General features: G+C 39.9%; 1 protein-coding gene across 2 annotated transcripts in view; it reads left to right on the top strand.

Moving 5' to 3' along the window:
• The window catches only part of LNPEP (leucyl and cystinyl aminopeptidase), a 53,562-nt gene that overhangs the window by 9,540 nt on the left and 21,500 nt on the right, over window positions 1-22,522 (top strand). The window contains exons 2-5 of one of the 2 annotated variants that reach the window (XM_065655833.1): window positions 11,067-11,173; window positions 13,997-14,837; window positions 18,613-18,751; window positions 20,201-20,332. In XM_065655833.1, the coding sequence (XP_065511905.1) occupies window positions 14,020-14,837; window positions 18,613-18,751; window positions 20,201-20,332 (1,089 nt within the window). In that variant the 5' untranslated portion in view covers window positions 11,067-11,173; window positions 13,997-14,019. The remainder of the gene's footprint in view (window positions 1-11,066; window positions 11,174-13,996; window positions 14,838-18,612; window positions 18,752-20,200; window positions 20,333-22,522) is intronic. The other variant, XM_065655832.1, reaches the window with a different exon arrangement.

Here is a 22,522-nt window from a genome sequence, read left to right as displayed (position 1 = left end):
TCAACCTGTTGTCAACCAGGACTCCCAAGTCTTTCTCAGCAATGCTGCTTTCCAGCAGGTCGAACCCTAACCTGTACTGGGGCCTGCAGTTATTTCTCCCCAGGTGCAGGACCCTACACTTGCCCTTGTTGAAATTCATAAGGTTCTTCTCTGCCCAGTCCTCAAGCCTGTCCAAGTCTCACTGAATGGCAGCACAGCCTTCTGCTGTATCAGCTCTTCCTTGCAGCTTGGTATCATCAGCAAACTTGCTGAGGGTGCATTCAGTCTCTTCATCCAGGTCACTGATGAACAAGATGAGCAGAACTGGACCTAATGCTGACCCTGGGGAACCCCACTAACTACAGACCTCCAAACAGAGTCCGCACCATTGATCACAACCCTCTGAGCTCTGCCATCCAACCAGTTCATGATCCATCTCACTGTGCACTCATCCAACCTGCACTTCCTGAGCTTGTCTATAAGGATGTTGTGAGAGACGGTGTCAAAACCCTTGCTGAAGTCAAGGCAGACAACATCCACTGCTCTCCCCTTGTCTACCCAGCCAGTCATACCATCATAGAAGGCTATTGGGTTGATCAAACATGATTTCCCATGTCGACTACTCCCAATAACCTTCTTTTCCTCCACATGCTTGGAGATGATGTCCAGAAGGAGTTGTTCCATCACCTTTCCAGGGATGGAGGTGATGCTGACTGGCTTGTAGTTTCCTGGGTCCTCCTTCTTGCCCTTTTTGAAGACTGGAGTGACATTGGCTTTCTTCCAGTCCTCAGGCACCTCTCCTGTTCTCCATGACCTTTCAAAGATGATGGAGAACAGCTTGGCAATAACATCTGCCAACTCTCAGCACTCATGGGTGCATCCCATCGGGGCCCATGGATTTGTCCTCCTTTGTAATACAGGAAAAACTTTACATTTTCAAGTTAGGATAGTACAAAACTTGTGAAAAATGTTTTTTTTGCAAAGCAGCATCTGTTTTGTGCACTTTTTTTCCAGTCCACTGTGGCTTAATGGTGAAAACCATGATAGGTGCTTAACTAGACGTATTCTTGTAAACCTCTGCCATTTAGATTACACCTAGCCTTATAGCCTTATTTGTCCCCTGAAGCCCTTACAAAGTGGCAAGGGAGTTTTGCATGTGATCATCAAGAGTCTGTGCCAATGCCATACTACTCTTTCTGAAAGTGACCTTCTGTGTCCCGGTAAGCTGTGTCTATGTACTGCACATGAACATAGCAACAGGAATTATTTACTGACTATGCTGTGGATTGTCCATGGGCAAAATTTTAGAAACCCTGTATAGCTTCCATTGGGTGGTATTTTAGAAGAACAAAAAATCAATTTCTAAAATTAATGTTTGTTATTTAATGATTTTTTTTCCACTTTAAAGTTTCTTATTGCTTCCTCTAATGTTTTGAGGCATTTATTTCCAGGCTATGGCAAGACAAGACATACTGTGACAGAGAGGGAGGGCTCGCAGTTAGAGAGCTGAGGAATTAGAAGTTACGTGGATCTTATGTCTTTACTTGGAAACTAAAGTAAGGAAAGAGCTAATTAAGAGTTTGTGACCATTGTAGGCTCTGAAGTAAGGAACCAGAAGTTAATTCCTCTGTTAACTCTACCTGGAAATAAGTGTACAGTCCTTGCGGTGAATCTGTGGATGTAGTGCTCAGAGGAGAAACAGGAAGAACCTGCTCATGTTTTAATCATTTTGCCTTCTGCTGGGTAGCAGCAGTAGGAAGCTCTGAAGGGAGCAGAGAAACAAAGGAGGATGGAAAACAGAACTGTCTCTGCATTAACTTGGGCACAGGTGTCTGGGAAAGGATGGTAAGACATGGTGAGAGGATGATGTATCTTTCTGTCAGAGGTGAAGGTGGTGAGTTAGGAGAGGGAACAGGCACAATGATGTTCAGTATGTGCTGTTCTACCAGTTTTAATAGCTGGGAATACAACATGCTACCAGCAAAGAAATTGAGAAAGTCTGTGCAAATTGACCAATTTACTTGATTAGGTCAGATTTTTAAGACTTATACCTAGTGCTAAAAGTCCCCACGGTAAGCAATTAATTTATAGAATCATTTAGGTTGAAAAGACCCTTAAGATCATCAAGTCCAACCGTTAACCTAACACTAATAAGTCCACCACTAAACCATGTCCCTAAGTGCCACGTCTCTATGGCTTTTTATTACCTCCAGGGATTGTGACTCAACTACTTCCCTGGGCAGCACGTTCCAGTGCTACACAACCCTTTTGGCGAAGAATTTTTTCCTTATATCCAATCTAAACCACCCCAGTGCAAATTGAGGCTGTTTCCTCTCATCCTCTCACTTGTTACATGGGAAAAGAGGATGGCGCTCACCTCGTTACAGTGTCCTTTCAGGTAGTTATAGAGAGGGATAAGGTCTCCCCTTCAGCCTCCTTTTCTCCAGACTAAACAGCACCATTCCTTCAGCTTCTCCTCATAAAACTTGTGCTCTAGACCCTTCAGCAGCTTTGTTGCTCTTCTTTGGACACACTTCGGCACCTCAATGTCTTTCTAGTAGGGAGGGACCCAAAACTGAACACAGTATTTGAGGTGTAGCCTCACCAGTGCTGAGTACAGGGGCATAGTCAGTTCCCTAGTCCTGCTGGCCACACTGTTCATGATACAAGCCAGGATGCTGTTGGCCTTTTTGGCCACCTGGGCACACTGCTGGCTCATATTCAGCTGGCTGTTGACCAACACCCCCAAATTTTTTTCCGCCATGCAGCTTTCCAGCCACTCTTCCCTGAACCTGTAGTGTTGCCTGGGGTTGTTATGACCCAGGTGCAGTACCTGGCACTTGGCCTTGTTGAACCTCCTACAACTAGCCTCAGCCCACTGATCCACCCTGTCCAGATCCTTCTGTATGGCCTTCCTATTCTCCAGCAGATCAACACTCCCACCCAACTTGGTGTCATCTGCAAGCTTACTGAGGGTGCACTCAATCCCTTCATCCAGATCACTGATAAAGAGATTGAACAGAACTGTCCCCAGTACTGATCCCTGGGGAACACCACTTGTGATTGGCCGCCAACTTTATTTGACTCCGTTCACCACAACTCTTTGGGCCCACCCATCCAGACAATTCTTTGCTTGGCAAAGAATACACCCATCCAGGCCATGAGCTGCTAGCTTCTCCAGGAGAATGCTGTGGGAAACAGTGTCAAGGGCTTTGTTAAAGTCCAGGTGCACAACATCTACAGCCTTTCTTTCATCCACTAAGTGGGTCACGTTGCCATAGAGGGAGATCAGGTTGGTCAAGCAGAACCTGCCTTTCACAAATCCGTGTTGACTGGGCCTGATCACTTGATTGTCTTGTATATGCCACGTGATGGCACGCGGGATGATTTGTTCCATGACTTTCGTTGGCACTGAGGTCAGACTGACAGGCTTGTAATTCCCTGGATCCTCCTTCTGGCCCTTCCTGTAAATGGGTGTCACATTTGCCAACTTCCAGTCAACTGGGACCTCCCTGGTTAGCCAGGACTGCCCATAAATAACTGAAAGTGGTTTGGTGATCACCTCTACCAGCTCCCTCAGTACCCTTGGATGAATCCCACATGGTCCCATAGACTTGTGGGTGTCTAAGTGGTGTAGCAGGTCACTAACCATTTCCCGTTGGATTATTTGGGCTTCATTCTGCTCCCTGTCTTCTGGCTCAGAGGGCTGTGTACCTGGAGCACAACTGGTCTTACTATTAAAAACTGAGGGAAAGAAGGCATTTATTTCCTCAGCCTTTCCCTTGTCTTCTGTCACTATGTTTCTCCCCACATCCTTCAGAGGGTGAGATTCTCTTTCACCCTCCTTTTGTTGCTCATGCTTCACAGCATCCTTGTAGTCCTCCTGAGCTGCCTGCCCCTTCTTCCAAAGGTTATAAATTCTTCTTTTATTCCTGAGTTTCAGCCAAACCTCTCTATTCAGCCAGGCCAGTGGTCTTCCCCACCGATTTGTCTTTCAGCACATGGGGACAGCCTGCTCCTGTGCCTTTAAGATTTCCTTCTTGGAGAGAGACCAGCCTTCCTGGACTCCTTTGCCCTTCAGGACTGCCTCCCAAGGGACTCTGCCAACCAGCCTTCTGAACAGGTCAAAGTCTGCCCTTTGGTAGTCCAGGGTAGCAGTTCTGCAGACCACCCTACTTAGTTCTCCAAGAATCAAGAACTATCCTTTCATGATTGCTATGCCCAAGGTGCCTTCTGAACATTACATTACCCATGAGTCCTTCTCTGTTCGCACAGAACAGGTCCAGGGGGGCTCCTTCCCTAGTTGTCTCATTAACCAGCTGTGTCAGGAAGTTGTCTTCCATGCACTGCAAGACCCTCCTAGACTGCTTCCTCTCTGCTGTGTTGTATGTCCAGCAGATATCTGGTAGGTTGAAGTCCCTCACAAGAACTAGGGCTAGCAATCGAGAGACTTCTCCCAGATGCCTGCAAAATATTTCATCTGCCTCTTCATCCTGGTTGGGTGGTCTGTAACACACTCCTACCAGGATATCTGCTTTGTTGGCCTTCCCCCTGATTCTTACCCATAGACACTCAACCGTATTGTCACCAAGCTCTAGACAGTCAAAACCCTCCCTAACCTACTGGGTTACCCCACCTCCTCTCCTTCCTTAGCTGTCCCTTCTGAAGAGTTTATAGCCATCTAACACAGCACTCCAGTAGCGCGGGTCATCCCCCCATGTTTCCATGATGGCAACTACATCATAGTTTTTCTGCCACACAATGGCTTCCAGCTCCCCCTGTTTGTTGTGCGTGCTGCCTGCATCCATATAGGTGCACTTTGATCCCAGGGCCATTAGGGCCATTGATCCCACCACTTTTTTGGGGGGATAAGCCCTAATTCCTTTGTGACCATTCTCAGGCACTTACGTGGTTTCTAACACATCTATAACTCTTGTGTCTTTGCTACTACACTGCTCTCCGTCTCCTGCCTCCACTGAGATGGCAGACCAAAGGGCCTTGCTAGTACCCTTTCCCTCAAACACTGGCATGCCGCCCTTGGGTTTGTCCCTGCTGTGCCTGTTTTTTTCCCCCTCCCTCTTCAAATCCAGTTTAAAGCTCTTTCAAAGAGCCCTGCTAACTCCTCTCCAAGTCCTTTTCCCCCTTTGAGACAGGTGCATCCCATTCATCGCCAGCAGGCCTGGTGTCATGTAAACTGATCCATAATCAAAACCCTCAACGTTCTGCTGATGACACCAGTCCTGCACCCAGGTATTGATCTTCTGGGTCTTCCTGTATCTTCCCTCATTGTACCCTGTGATTGGGAGGACAGAGAACACAACTTGTGCTCCTGATCCCTTAACCAGTCGTCCCAAGGCCCTGAAGTCCTTCTTGATTGCCTTCAGATTTCCTAATGCAGTCTCATCACTGCCTACCAGAAAAATTAGTAGAGGGCCTAACCAGGGCAGGAAGTTTTATCTTCACATCTTCAACCCTAGCCCCAGGGAGGCAGCAGACTTCCCTAAGAAGTGGGTCCAGTCTGCATATTGAGCCTTCTGTTCCCTTCAGAATGGAATCTCCTATGACCATGACCTGTCTTTTTTTCTTTATAGCAGCAGTTTTGATGGAGAGTGCAGATCAACTTATCCTCTGCAGCACCTCCAACTTAGTTGTACATCTTTCTCAATGTTGTTGTTTGGTTCCACTTGCGGACCTTCATACCTTTCTGAAATATTTCTAACCTTTTGGATGTCCAGTGTAGTAACATTTAGTTTTCTTCAAAATGCCTCTGTGCGCCAGTTTCAGCACCTGTGAAAATGAGTGTTTTGGAACCCCACTTTGGGCCACCTGTCTCCCTCTCCCATCAGCCAAGCCCAATAACAAAGCCAAGAAACAATAACTGCAACAATAGTTTTGGCTGAGAATAAGATCACGATTTGTAGCGAGACTCAAGCAATGAGTCCAACATGGAGTCCACAAATAGGAGTGTATGTTTCTCTCTTTCTTCTATGAAAAATTTAATGTCTTGCAGTTTGGAATTGTGGAGATTGATTCATTCTCTGTTAAGCAGAATTGGTAATCTAACATTAGTAGGAGCAGAGCCTGGGTATATAGTTTTGATTTGTACAATTCTGTTAAAATGATATATTTCCTAATTATGCATAATTATTATTGTTGTTGTTACTGTTATTGTATACATATATATATAATACTCAGCATAAACTAATTGATTTATGGCTTTGACTAAATGAATGTGGAAGATGGGTCTATGCCAAATGGAATTTAAAAAAATTAGAGAAGTATGGTTGAAAACCATATACTATGTTGCTTTTCTATAGTAACACTTCTGAAATTTTAGTCAGGACAATTCAGAGAGATATGGAGTATTTAGAGAACATTTCTCTCTTCCTACCTTCCCTTTACTTGAGGCTGAAGATGCAGATTTGGGGACAAACAGTTCAGGAGAAAAAGTGTAGCCCTTTAATTGTACTTCCCAATCTTCAGTGTCTCAAATGCACTTATACGCATTTTAGATAACTATTTAACGTGAAAAATTACATTTTTGTTCCTACAGTCAAGTCTAGCCTTTCTCTCCTGCCGTGCATTAAGAATACTTTTTTCTAATGAAAAGCTTAGTGTTTTGTGCATTTAAAATGTTGACTTATTTTGAATTTAAAATAAAAACTAGTGTTTGTTTAATCTGAACAATCTGAACAAACCCGTAGCATTTCTCAAAGGTTGCTGGATATTACTTATGCTGTTGTCCTATAGCTTGTTTTCCTCCTTCTTGCATTCAAACTGTGCAATGCAAGTTCCTCTGTTTTTTATTGACTCTCACATTTCATGTTGTTCTTGTCTCTAGCTTGGAAGGACTGATGACATGATGTGTGTGAGTAATTTTGCTATGTAAACTGGAAGTAGGTATATTTTTGTTTTTCTCTCATAAATACAGATGAATAATGTACTGTAATATGTTCATCCTTTTCTTAAAAGAACACATTCTATAGCAAATACACCTATTACTCACAAAATTTCTAGTGCCATGGGTGCATGGGCAACTGCACAGATCATATTACCTCTTACAGACACTGCTATTGTAGCAGAGAAATTTTATACATTTGTGTTCACTATAATAGGTTCTTTTAAAATTGTGCAGTGCTCCCAGCAGCGAGAAAGAGAGACTCCACCCCTGGCCAGCCCCCTTTTATAACTGGGCATGACCTCATCTGGTATCAAATACCCTTTGGCTAGTTTTGGGTCAGCTGTCCTGGCTGTGTGATCCCCCCAGCTGCCTATGGAAATGAAACCTATCTTGGCCAACCCAGCACATATGACAATACATCTGTCCCTTTGAAGTGTGCTTGCCTGCCATACACAGTGTGTTTGAAAGTGCTTGCAAGCGCTTCGTATGTTTTCATGAAGTCCTGTAAACAAATAGCTTTAGGCTGTTTGCTAAAACTCTAGAGCATAGAACTCATTTTTGAATGTTTTAGGAATAGTGGAGCCTTTGCTTTTTGATGTTAGGCTGTGTGGCACAGTATTTGTTCCTGCTGGCACCTTTTTCTGAAACTTACTTTACCATCGTGGTAGCAGGCTTATTTATGTATCATACTCTGAGCTTACTATCTGTGCTGAAATCTTGCAAGTATTTCAGCAATACCTCTAAAAAAGGTGGCATTTAGATAGTTACATGAACATAAAATAGATCTTTAAAAGGAAAAAAAACTCCAGCACCTCAAAGTTGCTTTTCACCCCACTGGGTGGTCTTAGCGAATGCAACCAGTCATTAGAAGGAAAAAAATCGATGTGGTTTGTCTATGGAATTTACTGTTTGGTCAGCAACTGCTTCTGCTAAGAAAAGACCAATGCTTTCCAAGTTGGACATAAAAGTAAGATATCTAAAACAGTATTATGGTCTGAATAATTAAACCTGTTGTTAAACACCTGTAGCTATTCCTGAAATAATTGAACAGAATTATACTTTGGCGTAATATTAGTGAGTTGCTTGATAGCAAGTCAGATAGCAAAATGAGTACTTTGTTCATAATTTTCCTGTGTTCTTTCCTGATAGACCAGACATAGAACACATCAACACATTAGTAGATTTCTATTTTGGGGCATCACCTTCTATACCATAACTTAAATGCAACGGAAGTAGTCTACATTCTGTTGGGATCAGTTTTTACTCCACCTAGTAGGCATACTTTATACAGGGCCATTTAGTCTGGCCTTGGGGTTTGCTACATCTGCCAGTCTGTGACAACATGCAGTCCAGTAGTCGTTTGGCTTCTAGGTTATTGCAGGGTAACAGAAAGTTTCCCGTGCTTATCTCTGCACTAAGGGTTTGGTTGCTTCAAAATGCCAGGTGTTACTGCAATTCTTTTAACATTTCCTTTGTTAAAAATACTGTATGGTACCTGCTCATTATTTAAATGTGATAATGTGCTGAACTTAAGTCTCAGAAGTGGGGACAGCCTGTCTATCAGTAGGATTTATTTGGTTTAAATTGTGCAGTTTTAAAATTTGAACCTCTTAATTTGAATATAGAAAGTGGAAGAAAAGAAAAATTGCCTTTGAGCATTTTCTGCATACATTTTAAAAGGGAATGAACTTGAGGAATGGGTCAGTTAGATTCATATAAGAATTTTGAGTGTTGAGATTTCAATTTGGGATAGAATACCCAGACTTGAAGCCTGATAGCAAGAGATTACTGATTTTGTTTTGCAAGGGAAATGTACCTACTTCTCGCATTATAGAGAGGTATCAATACCACTATAGGAAGATAGTGACTTTGAAAAATAAAGGAATAATGACTTTTTGTATTCTACAGAATATTTTTAATGGCTTTCAAAACCAAACATTGTGAGATACTTCATTGTTGCACATACTGAGATTCATTACATGGTGTTGCCTGAGGCTTTTACACTCGGGAAACCTTACATTATCCTTGTTAGTGTGAATAGAGGTCTTTGGGCAATATAAATACTTGGAACAAACACTAGACAGTTTTACTGCAGCACCTGATTGTCCCTGCATGATCATGTTTTATACTAGAGTATTGTGGTAAAGTTGCTTTGTAATTTAAAATACCAATTTGTGAAAAGGTGTAGCAGTGAAAGATGTATGGCTTATAGGAACCTCCTGTTTAGCTTGGTCTGATTAATTACTCACTTTTGTGTCCTTAAGTCATGCCACTTTTTATCATCTAGTTATGACTATGCTGTCCACAGATGGGGCCAGACTCTTCTCAGTGGTGCCCAACGATAGGATGAGGGGCAACGGGCACAAACTGAAGCACAGGAGGTTCCATCTGAATAAGAGGAGAAACTTCTTTACTTTGAGGGTGCCAGAGCACTGGAACAGGCTGCCCAGAGAGGTTGTGGAGTCTCCTTCTCTGGAGACATTGAAAACCTGCCTGGACACATTCATGTGTGATGTGGTCTGGGTGAACCTGTCTTAGCAGGTGGGTTGGACTAGATGATCTCCAGAGGTCCCTTCCAACCCCAACCATTCTGTGATTCTGTGATTAGCAAAGGATATAAATGTAGCTCTACAGTCCTGAAATTACATTTGGCCCTTTGAAGGCAACCACGAGGCTGATGTGGCCGCTGGTAAAAATGAGTGTGGCACCCCTGGTCTGCCACACTTGGTTTTTAACCTCACATCGCTTCTCAGGATTGTTTGTGAACTGTGAATGTTCATACTGTTCTGTGCTAGATGTGATAATAGATCACTTAAGGAGGAAGATGTTGAAAATCTCTAATTTGCACATCACAAATTTGTGGAAGAACTTAGTAAAATCACTTCTACTGGGGTGTGTTTAAGCTTTTAGCTGCTGTAGCTTTAAGCTTTTAGCTGCTGTAGCTTTAAGCTTTTAGCGTCATAACATTGGTGCTAATCTGGGAGCAACAAGACTTAGCCCCATGACCTTTTTTAACCTTTGTTCACTCTCACACTAAGCTTATGTTTAGTAAAGATTTAGATATAAATTGCCATGTCTGATGACAGATAATTTTTATAGCGCATTTTGGCAGCTCAGATCAGCACTTCCTTAATTGTGTGCTAGTGTGACTACAAATGCCTTTACTGCACCTACAACCTCTGACATGGCAGTGGTAGTTCACTGGAACCATGCAGCTTCTTTGCAGATTAAATTTCCCTAGCCTTGCAATTATATTAATTTTTTCTGCATCATATTTGGAATCTGAAGTAATTTGCTTGAATATATGAATTAATGTTCTTTTAGTATGTTTCAGAATGGCAGTGTTTGCCTCTTGGCCATACTTGGTGTGAAAGATGACAATGAAATGTGATGGTTGCGATTGTGTTCCTCAGGCTGGTGCTTATTCCCTATGGCTTGTTTTGGTTTAATAATACCTTTTTTGTCCTTAGTGTGATTTTTTTTTTTTTTTTTTTAGCTTATATTGTAGCAGCTCCTGAGTTAAAGCTGGAAGGTCATAAGAGTTCAATTCACATGATTGATGACTCACAGTATTGTATTATAAATTCACGTAAACCAGCAGGAAGCAAGCAGTCCAGAGTGTGTCTGAGTGTAAAAGCTTTAAACGTTTGCCATGATTCCTCTCTAAAACGTAGCCTTACTTCAGTGCTTCTGTGAATGCATATGTCAGCATAAATAACTCCTGTAACCTTTTGATACTGTGTCCGTGTGCTTTCCAGTGGATAATAGTACTCTGGTTATGCCCTTGATCTTCAGTAAAGTTCTGATCTTACAGATTTTTCAGCATTACAGAACAACCAAATCTTTGATTGCTTCTCATTTTTGCAAATACTTATCTAGAAATTAGTTTTAACTGTTGTTTTCCTCAAGATTAATGTATCTTAGCTATTAAAACTGTGAATTGCCTTGAAACTAACTTCTGTTTTCTCTCTTATGTCTTAGTTTCAGTTTGAGAATGTTGTATGATTATTTTTGACTAAAAGAGTTATTAGTTCCTGCATGGTACTTTGAAAATATTAAGACAGTTGACTTTAGAAGACACTTATTAGCTCTTTAAAAAGCAATCTGTTCTGTCAGCTGCAAAGCTGATGAAGCCTACTTTCTGCCAGTTTTATGCTATTTATCTTTCTCCTCCTTCCCTCTGCAGTGCCTCCCCTGTCTTCTACCTCTTTTGCTGGCCATTCAGCAGCACATGCCATGGCTGTGGTTGGAGCTGTGTACTGACTGGCTGCTACCTTTTGGAGTGCTTACGATGTGAGTCTCAATACCTGCCTTTTCTACATAGCGGATACTGATTTGGGTGTGTTCCGCCAGCAGCTTGTTGTTTTGGGGCGGGGTTGCACTGGGACTTCAAGAAATTTGGTCTTGAGTCTGTTTTCAAATTTGGTTGAAGCTAGCCAGCAGATTTGAAAAGCAACCAGTTGAGGGAGTAATGAACAAGAATCTGCTAGAAATAGATTAATGAATTCTTCATAAACTCTTCTTGGGTAGAAGAATTGCAGAAGAGCTTCCATTGCACAATGCTTTGTCTTTCCACTTTTTTCCTCCACTAGTTAGTCTACGTGTTTTCACTTGTAACTTAGTTTTTTACCCTCTTTCTTTGCTCTGTGAGGCCTCTGATCTGATGTATGAGTTCACATGCTACAATGTAGGGATCATAGTGCTCTGAACTCCAGTCATAGCCTGAAGGCTGGAACACGAGCACTGTACTGGGAAATGCCATAAGGACAGAAACATTTAGAAGCTGCTTTTGCCTGGAAGTTAGAGTAGATGACCTCCTGAAGTCCCTTCCAACCTCAGGTATCCTGTGAACCTATGACCCTATTCTTGTCAGAGCAGCCTGTGTACAATGGCACAAAGGTTGAGTAGGTAGATCCAAATTCCAGCAAGCTCCCTGCTTTCATCTGTGTCCATATTCCTTGTTCAGATTGACCAGTGCATCTTCCTCTTAACTGGCTTCTGTGGGGTAGGATTTTTTCTTTTCTTTTTTTTCTTATTTTAAGACCTTTGCAGAGAAATGTTCAAGGTCGATATTTTTTAAAGTAACACAGCAGATTTTTTGTTGGAGATGCAGGGTGCTGATTTATGAAGCTGTTATTTGTTTTGAAGATATCTGAATAGTCTGTATGTCTAACTATGAAATAAGTGACAGACAAGTATTATTAGAGGTTTAATACACAGATATCACACAAAGAGAAAATCATGGTAGGACGTGGGCTAGAATAAGAATTCTCGCTCCAACTTTTTCAGTGTTACGCCTACTGACACTATAGTTTTCTGAGTTTGTGGCCTTGATACATTTTAGAGTAAGTGTTGAGGAGTTTGGTATATCTGGTTTGTAAAGATTCTTGACATATTTTCTTTAAGATGTTTTGTTTTCACCTTTCAGCACTTCAGCCATATAGAAACCCGACTTAAAAAAAAAGGGGGGAAAAATAAAGCTACTACCAAACCGTAAATCTTTACCCTGCCATTATCTTCCATTAGTCTGTTTCAATGTTTTAAGCCCCATCAAGCAGCTATGTGTAGTTACATTCCTGAAATTATTAGTGTAATTTATTTATGTGTATTATCCTCAATTATTAGATAGGAGCTTAGCAATACAGATAAAATCAGTAATGTATGATAGGAACACTGATGTTGTAGACTGTATATAGACTGGCCAAATGTACATTCTTGTCAGAAATTAATAAAGTCAACCTACTTTTCAGTATGTTTAGATCCAAATAAAAAATTATCTTTCTCATTCTGAAAACATAGAATGTGGAGGATAGAGGCATGATGTGATTATTGTTCAATTAGCAGTAGACTTTCATGTGTGAAAGACATTAGTTTCATGTCTGAAGCTTTATAGTTGGACAAAAGTTTTGTCTAGTCCTTTAGATAAAAGCCGTAACAGGGAACTAATTAAAATTAACTGTAATTTCAAGATCCTAGAAAGTTGTAATGGGATCTCTTGGCCTTTTGGGGAGGGAAATCTCCATATAGATGGCTTTTCCATTTGAGTTGTTTTGTTCTCTAGACAACTCTGTGGTGTCCTAACAAAAGCCAGTTGACATCCTTTCTATGTTGTTTATAGTGCTTTGGATTAAATACAGTATGAAAAAAAGCTCCTTGATCCTAATTTGGCTACTTTTGAGTGTGCATGTCCCATTCCCTATATATGCTTCTTTCTAACAGTGTTTTTAATTTTTTCCACTTTCCACCAAACAGGTCATCTGAAAGATAACCTTTTACATAAACAGTTATAGACATGACCAGAACTTTGATTAAAATACAACTGCATGTAGAATATGAGAGCACATGATCCTTTTAACATTTGATATGGATTTCAATTCTTCGTTTGTGTTCAGTGTTCTATTATCTATTAAGGGCAAATTTTATGGAGACAAATGATCTGATTGGCACTGATTTTAGTTCTTACCTGCATGGATTGTTTCTAGGGTTGTATGAGCTAGATCTTAAGGGAAGATCTCAATTGGAACTGTAATTTTTATACTGCCATTTTTGTGTGAGAAATACTTTTTATCTTTTTGGGGGGTGTGTGTGAAAAATGAAGTTTAATAATGTCAAGTGGATGTTTTATTTTTGTAGGTGCCAGCACCTTGGCAGATTTTCTCCTGTATTGAACAACTCTGTAGCTAGCATATTCAGAAACACCTCTAGAACTGTATTGGCTTCCTGTGCCTTACCCTGCAAGATAAAGAATATTCTGTCTTAACTAATTTAGTTGGATACAAATATAGTTTTCTGGGGTAGAAGAAATGTAGCCAAGATACTGACATCAATGAAGTGGGCATTCTATGAAGTGATACAGCTGATCTCCAGTTATGATGCAAGACATGATTAAGTATGTACAACAGAAGCATTCTTTCAAATATACTGAACAAAAAATTATAGTAGGCAGAAAAGCACAGGAATGTTTTCTGGAAACAAACCCGAGAGAAAAAAATCCAAGAGCTCTTGATCATAGGTACTGTAAAAGTGTTACCCATTCTGTAGTTCAGTAAACTATCTTTGAGGTATTATAATCATGCCTCTTGTTTATGATGTAACATATGATCTTTTCTTTTTCAGATCTAATTCAGTTACCCAGGAATATGATTGAAAACAGTATGTTTGAAGAGGAGCCTGATGTGGTTGACTTGGCAAAAGAGTCTTGTTTGCATCCCCTGGAGCCTGATGAAGTGGAATATGAACCAAGGAGCTCCCGGCTCTTGGTGCGTGGCCTTGGAGAGCACGAAATGGAGGATGATGAAGAGGATTATGAGTCATCAGCAAAATTGCTGGGGATGTCCTTCATGAACAGAAGCTCAGGTCTCCGGAATAACATGTCTGTCTATAGACAAAATACAAATGGATCGTGCTCTGCACCCTCTACGAGGACCATGGTGGTTTGCACAGTTGTTCTTGTGATTGCAGTTTCATTAATAATGTCGATTTATCTTCTTCCCAAATGTACCTTTACCAAAGAAGGTTGCCATAAAAAAAATCATACGATGGAACTAATATACCCTTTGGCAACCAATGGAAAACTGTTTCCATGGGCAAAAATTAGACTTCCTCCTGATGTTGTACCACTGCATTACGATCTTACCTTGCAGCCAAACCTTACTACTCTGAAATTTGCAGGCTCTGTAAAGATAGTGGTTAACATCACCAAGGAAACTTGGAAGATTGTACTTCACAGCTCAGGACTTAATATCACCAAGGCAACCATTACTTCAGCAGGAGGGCATCGAGCAAAGCCAGTTGAATTCCTGGAGTATCCATTGCATGACCAGATTGCAGTCATGGCTCCTGAGGCTCTCCTTGTAGGACAGAATTATACCATCAACATAGAATATTCATCTAATTTTTCAGATAGCTATTATGGCTTTTACAAAATTTCTTACAAGGATGAGAATTCTAAGCAAAGGTATGCCCACAATTGTAGCTTCTCTTTTGATCACTTCTAGATTGTGCTTTGATAATAGAAATTAACAAGGGTTGCTTTTTTAATTGGATGTTTCGTACAACTGATTCCTGTTGAGCAAAATCAATCTTTGCTTTCCTGATTAATCTATCTGAAAAATGTATTTCATGGATGAGTTCATTAAGTCAGGGCAGTCTCTTTGTCAGTTAAATGGAGTGCAGTATACTGGTTGTAGGTAGCTATAGTGTGGCTTTTTGTTTAATTTTTAGTTTCTCTCTTCAGAAATTCTTCCCACATCTCTCAAGTTCCTGACTTTCAAGGCAGGGACTGGGGGAACAATGTCCCACCATAATAGGAGAAGATCAGATTTGAGACCATCTGAAGAACTTGGACATATACAAATCCATAGGACCTGATGAGACTCATCCAACAGTCCTAAGTGAACTGGCAGATGTAGTTGCCAAGCCACACTCAATAGTATTTGAAAAGTCATGGCAGTCAGGTGAAGTCCCCAGTGACTGGAGAAGAGGGAAACATCACACTCATTTTTAAAAAAGGGTAAATCAGAACTTTTTACCAAGAAGATTAATTAAATTGCCACCCACTACCACCCACTTCAAATGGGCCTTACACTGGTCATGCACATAAGAGTGTTCCTTTCTTTGTTGTCACATAATTGTCCATGCAATTTTTATAGGAACAGAGGGCAGTGCAATAAACAAAAGACTGAATGAGGAGTATGAGTCAGTCCAGGACCAGCTGACAGAATAGTAGTTTTGAAGAGTCCAAAAAAACAACTGCTAAATAAAGACATAAGACACCAACTTGTGCTAAGAAATGCTAAACTCTAAAGCTTAAAAAAAAAAAAGGGGTTGTAAAGGAAAAAGCAAGACAAATCAATGTATATAGTATTACAAATCTTTGCAAGAGAGAGAGAGTTTCCCTGGAAATTCCCAAAATATTAATAAGTAGATTTTGTTTCCTGAAAGGGGAAGGCAGAATTTAAAATTAGCATCACCAACACAATCTTTTTCAAATTGACAATATATACTTGAAATTATTCTCTGGGAAGTGAATCACACTGAGATTGTATTTCTTTTCAGTTACTTAAAACAAGATGGTTCACTGAGCTGTTGCAGACTTTTTCAGTGAGACTACCTGAAGAAGAAAACAGAAGTGTGGCAAACTTAGTCATAATTTTTCTGTTTCCAGTGAGATATGGAAACTATACACTGCTGATGTTTGAATTATTTAAGTCCCTCAATGATTGTTCATATTTAAAAACTAAACAGAACAAGATACTTAGTGTAAAGATTATTTCATAGACGGTTAGCAAGCTGCATAACATAACAAAGATGTATTTCTTTTCTGTTCTCTGAACAAAATCCCAGAGTCAGGAGAATTTCGGAGTCAGGAGACCTCTCTTAGCATTTTCTGAGGTTTGTTACAGTTTGCCTTTAGAACTCCTACTCCTATTGGGTCTATGAGGTAGTGCTGAAGTGTGCAAGAAGGTAAGTTAGCTGCAACAGTCGTTTTCAAATATATGCAAAACCTGGTGCATTTGGATGAACCGTGGAACATTTAAGTGGGTTCTTGAACTGGTCAGCAACTGAGATAAGGCAGTAACACTCTGCTTTTTACTCCCATGTGTTCCTGTTGGTCCTCATCTGAGGTAGTCTTAGGGGCTTTCTTTAGGAGATCAAGAATTTTAAGAAATAAATCTGGGTTAAAGGATTGCTGATCTGTTTCAGTTGGCCTACATCTCCAATGAAGGTGAGTATTTTTACTGAGGTGCAAACATGGATGATTGTTCAGATCCCTCAGGTAAAGTGCTGTTGATAAGCCTCTTATCAATGAAAGGGCTGTTCCTCAGGGTATACTAAAACATAGTGTATGCATGATCATTAGAGAGAATCTGTTGTCACTTGGCAAACTGCTGTTAGGCTTCAGAATTCTGTCATTATAACAAAAATGCCACAAGTTGTTTCTCTGTTGTGGAATGTTTTGGATAATAAAGAATCACAAAGGATGTAGATTGCATCAGAAGAACATAACCACAAGAGGAAATGAAATAGAGCTAAGTAGCTTATCACAAATAATAATGACATGCATTACCATGAAGTTGGAGTAAGAACACAGTAGGTGTAGAAAGCAAAAATCTCGTGAATGATTAGCCTCTTTTTAAATCTATGTGTTTTTTCCTGTTCTAATGTAGCTGAAGCTTTGTTTTGTCCTTGTTTAACGGTAGTAGAAAGAGAATGCGTAAGTGTTCACAGGGGAAAAATATGATCTCTCAGTAAGTTCTTGAGTTTTTGTCCCCCTTCAGTCCAGTGCTACCTGTTTTTGTTCAGGAACAGGATATAGCACATGCTTTAAGTTGTATGTTTTTCAGTAAATCCTTTTCAGATAACTGATATCATAATTTCTGTTGCCTTGCCTGCCTCTTCTATTTCCACAGGCATTGTCTCTGTATGCTTAATGCCCGTGGTTTTACAAATGCAGGCTACCTTGCCAACCTCTGTTGTTATTGCATTTTCTGTATAAGACTCAAGCTGTCAAGCTGCTTTTGCAAGAAAATATCTTTTTTTCTAGTTTAATTTTCTTTTGAAGATTTTTTGTATTCTGACAAAAACACTAAAATTATCAAATAGCAAAATAAGTCCCTGTTGCTAGGTGCAAATTTAAATAGTTGGGCCTTATTTATACCTCTATGCAGAATGGTTCTTTATTTTTTAGTTTTCTTCTGTAAAACCTTTGAGCGAAGATAAAAAAAGAAAAAGAAACTTACTGCACCAACATCAAGATTATCAGTGAGGGGGAAGAGAAGAGTACGAAGTTGAAAGCAGGCATGGAGATCAATCTTGTGAATTGTCAGCAGTGTGCCTCCTCAGAAAAGTTGTAGGTCCAAAAATGTTTTTATCATGGTGCACAAGAAAAGATAAGCCCCCAAAACTTTTGAGTAGCTTAGCAGTAGGTGGTTTGGGTTGGGTTGGGTTTTTTGTTAATTTGTTTGTTTTGTGGTTTGTTTGGTTTTTTTTAAACCAACCAAACCAAACCAACCAAACCACAGTTCTCTCCACTGTTCAGCTCTAGTAGAAGACTTACTTTCACAAACTCCTTGTTAAGCTCCCAGTGTTGGCTAGCAGGAGCAAGTCAGAGATATTCTCTAGGAAAAGCCATAATTTCTGCAGCTGGTTAGTATCCAAATACTGGAGAAGGAGTATAGGCTTCTGGGAAGTTCTCTTGTGATGTGACTTGTTGGATTAGAGACAAGACAGTGTATGAACTTAGACAGAATCCATCTACCAGCCAGTAAAGGGAGCAGGCATACATTTGGATGAACTATGGGAGAATCTGCAGGAGAGGGCATGACAACTAGATAAAAACACCTACTTGTAGTCTCATCTGCTGCTGAGGTTTTAAAACTTCTATTTAGTTGGCATGCCCACTGACTTAATTTTTCAATCTGCTTTTTCTTCCCTTTTACTGGAAGCTGTCTGGCTGATACTTTGGTGATTGTTCTTTAATTGTGTTATTCCAGTTGCATTCTTCTTTGTAAAGATAGTGAAAAACAGCCAAATATGTTTTTTTGAGTTTAAAAAAAATTTTAATGAAACATTTATTCTAAATGTAACAACCCTGTCATCTACCATTCAGAAAGCTTCTCCTGTAACAGTCTGTTACAAAGTTTGGGGGGGAAATGACTGTTCTGATATAAATAAACTGACATTTATCCTTTGCATAATTCTTAATTTGCTCTCTCTACTCTTCCCATTAGGTGGTTTGCAGCAACTCAGTTTGAACCTCTGGCAGCAAGGTCTGCTTTTCCGTGCTTTGATGAACCAGAATTTAAAGCTACTTTTTTAATCAAGATCAAAAGAGATGAGACACTTTCTGCTCTGTCAAATATGCCGAAGGTAACCTGCTTTCGTAGAGGAATTTTAGTAGAGCTGCTGTCTAGGTAATCTGTTTAAGTGTTTTGCATTGTGTTTTTGTTGCAGGGGATTGACTTGAGTGGATAAGCTATAAACCATATGACTTTACAATAAAACAACTGCCTCTTCCTCGAAAACTTGAACTAAGTAACTTCATAGAAAAGACAACTGTTTAATGTACTGCCCAGTGTAGGATATTGTTGTAGGGATAGTTGAATGGCTATGGGAGGGGTTCTTGTTGAATTTAAAAGAATCATTGTTTTGCAGGAGTTTTGTTCTTGGGTACATCTGTCTCAAGAGCCCTTAAGATTCCCTTTTGAGTTTTCTGTTTGCTGGTAGTGCACATGTGCAGAATACTGAAATGTCTTTATCAAAGGTTCATGTAACTAGCAATAGTCTCTGTGAAAGATATGCGTGATCTTGAAAGATGTGTTTTTGAGCCTAGACAAGAGGAAGCCGCGTGTGAATACAGAGTCAACTCCAGCAAATGAATAAGAGATCTGAAATTCCTTAAGCTAGATCTTTTGAGGCAAAATCTTTCAAGAGCATATTTGAATTTTATGGTGATGCTTTATGCCATTAAGCCTTTGGAGAAAACTTTATAGAAGCTTCATTCATTCAGACAGACCAGCAAGACTGACTTATTACCTAGTCTGTGTCTGAACTAGGCCCTCTCTCATCAAAACATTACCACCATTTATCACCCAACAGAAACATCATTAATACTGACATTGATCTAACTAGTAATGAAAAAAATTACAACCTTTGTGTTGGTGGGACATGCATATAAACTGTGCAGTTTGCATCCCAGAAGACTGTCAAAAGCTCAGGTGCTGGTGTAGCTACTATGTTTTTGAAAACCAAGCTAGTAACTGCAGCCTCTTCACTTTTTAAAATGTGATCTCTTTTGATTTGTAAGGGTGTGTGAGAGTGGTTTTTTGATCTGTTGTTTTAAAATAATGGCTGTGTCTGGTTACTTAGTTTTGAAGAGGCTTCTGGCAAGAGACAAATGTCTCATGCAATACCAGTGTTTTTAGTAGCCTATGCTGAACTGCGTCTCTGATGTAGCCTAAAGTTCTCTTGAGTTAATACTAATCTTTATGTCGATGTTGGATTATACTGGGGGTTTAAGTGTGAAGTAAATTAGATTGATGGTTTCCCCAACAATGCAGTTGTGTGGTAACATTGCTGGAGAAATAATTTTTTGATATATAGGCTTAAATGTGCCATGTCTTTTTAAGTTTTGTGACACCATGAGCAGGTTGGAGTATCATGTATCCCACTGAAGTGCAACTAAAATACAAAGGTGTTCTGAAAGTTTACTTATAAACTGTTCTAACATGAGGCAGTTCTTTGATTTAACATTGATTCCTTGCGTGTCTTAGTATTCTTTTGTCTGCATTAATAACCATGTTTTCCTTTCACCTGCAGAAGGCCACTACTCCTGTGACAAATGGAATTGTTCAAGATGAGTTTTTTGTGAGTTTGAAGATGAGCACTTACCTAGTAGCCTTTGTTGTTGCAGACTTGAAAAACATCAGTATGGAAACTAATGGAAGTCTGGTATGTTTGTTTCACTTTAATTTGTTCCTTACCCCTCCCAAGCCAACCAGCCAGCCAAAACAAAAGAAGAAAATCCCAAAACCAACAAGCAAACCCTGTCTTTTAAAAATTTATTTATTTTCGTGGTTTTATTATACTCATCATAGGTAGGGGACAAAAGCCATATGCCATAGGTTGGACTGACTTGATATCTTATACCAGATTGAGAAGACTTTAGAGCAAGGGACTCAGCATCAGGTGTTGTTATACAGTGGAAATTTACAAAATCGAAAATTTGTGAGAGCTTTCAGAGCTGGAAGCTTTAAACTTTTAGTTTTAATGCTTCATCTGTGAGGGAGTAGTGTCATGTAAACCAGGGAAGCCTACATACTATTTCAAGCAGTGCTGTAAATGTGTTCTATACCTGCAAAAATAAATAAGCTACCTAAAACCCCAAGCCCTACAATAAAGCAAATCTAGACTAACTTTAAGTCTGCATTTAGTCACTTGAACACAAAGATTTCTTTGTGAGGTTTTTGTTTTTCCAAAGGTTCCAAAAATCAAACAGTAGGTCCTCTTTGATATTCGTACTTCATGGGGGTATGGCCTGCAGAGTCAGTGAGCAGTTACTACAATGTGTGCAATTAAAGTAACTATACAAAAACCCATGGTAATATTAGGAGATGCTCCTTAATCCTATTTTAGGAGGTGCAGGAGTTTTTCGCTGGGCAATGATTTTCATGACTCTCTAGCAGGAACTGCCCCTTTGTGGTGAAACATCTGAAGTGCCACTGTCTATCTAGAAAGAGCCAGAGGGAATAGTGCTAGTAGCATTGTAGAAGGAGAAGCTCTCTGTTTAATCCAGTATGCACAACTAAAGATACTGGTGAATAGGCTTGGATTCTGACTTGGACAGAAGGGAAGTCCAGTAGACTTTTAGAATCATAGAATCATTTTGTTTGGAAAGACCCTCAAGATCATAGAGTCCAACCGTTCCCCTGTTTCCCCAAAAATAAGACCTACCCTGAAAATAAGCCGTAGCATGATTTTTCAGGATTTTTGAAGATGCTCGAAATATAAGCCCTACTCCAAAAATAAGCCCTACTTACAGTTCATTTTAAAGGTCAATTTAAATAGTGTCCAGGCAGCTATACATGTAAAAAAGTAATAAGTTTGGGGCAAAAATTAATATAAGACCCTGTCTTATTTTCGGGCAACAGGCTAACTGTCACTAAACCTTGTCCCTAAAAACCTCATCTACGCATCTTTTGAACACGTCCAGGGATGTTCTTCAACTACTTCAATCACTTCCCTGGGCAGCCTGTTCCAAGGCACCAAACACGAAGGGTCTAGCAATGTATAAAAGTATTTGCCAGCTTGAAGGGAGAAAGCATAAGAGTGGTCATACGAAGTAAGTCTGGAGTCTGGCTAGTGGGTTGTTCTGTTGCTAGCAGTGTCAAGTAGGCCAAGGAAGACTGTAAGAAGGAAGTATACAGTGACATTTTCCACAAAATGTATTCTCAAAATGCTTCCAGTCATTTTTCGCTGGGAGATTCAAAAAATTTGAGCTAACCAGTTCACACAGAATAAGTTTATTGTCATGAATCTTATAAGATAGCTTAGAGTTGAAGGAAAGTTGTTATGTGTTCATAATGCAATTGAGATTTTTCTCAACTCCAGAAGATCCTGGGTGGGTTTTATGTCTTGTTTTTGAGCTTAAAACTTGCAGCTAATAACAATTTTGTACTTCCAGGAGCACTACATTAGATCCTTACTTGTATGTCGTTGGTTCAAACTCAAGAATTAAAAGGTCACGCATCCATCTATTGGCAAGGTCATTTGTTTACAGATTTGTAGCATTGTGAGAGGGACTATTTTTTTTTTTTAATAGAACAGGAAAATTAGTCTCAACCTATTTTGTGTTTGTGTGTGAAAGGGCATCCTAAACCTGGATCAACCTATAACCTAATCAAAGTTATTTTCTTGGTATAGCAACTTTAACATGAATAGAGGGAGACTGTAACCTCTCAATTTTTATAAATGCTTCTTACATCATGTCCAATGTGACCCTACCTTACATAGAGGAATGGGTGAACTTTGTGCCAATTATTATTTCTTGAGATAATTTCTTGCAGATGATATTGTACTGATAGTCTATATTTGTAGATTAATTGAGGTATAAAGGGAGGGTCACTTAATAAGTCATGAATA

The sequence above is a fragment of the Caloenas nicobarica genome, chromosome Z (genome assembly GCF_036013445.1).
Source record: "Caloenas nicobarica isolate bCalNic1 chromosome Z, bCalNic1.hap1, whole genome shotgun sequence".
Lineage (NCBI taxonomy): Eukaryota > Metazoa > Chordata > Aves > Columbiformes > Columbidae > Caloenas > Caloenas nicobarica.
Note: the sequence above shows the minus strand (reverse complement) of the source record. Positions and strands in the feature narration are given on the sequence as shown.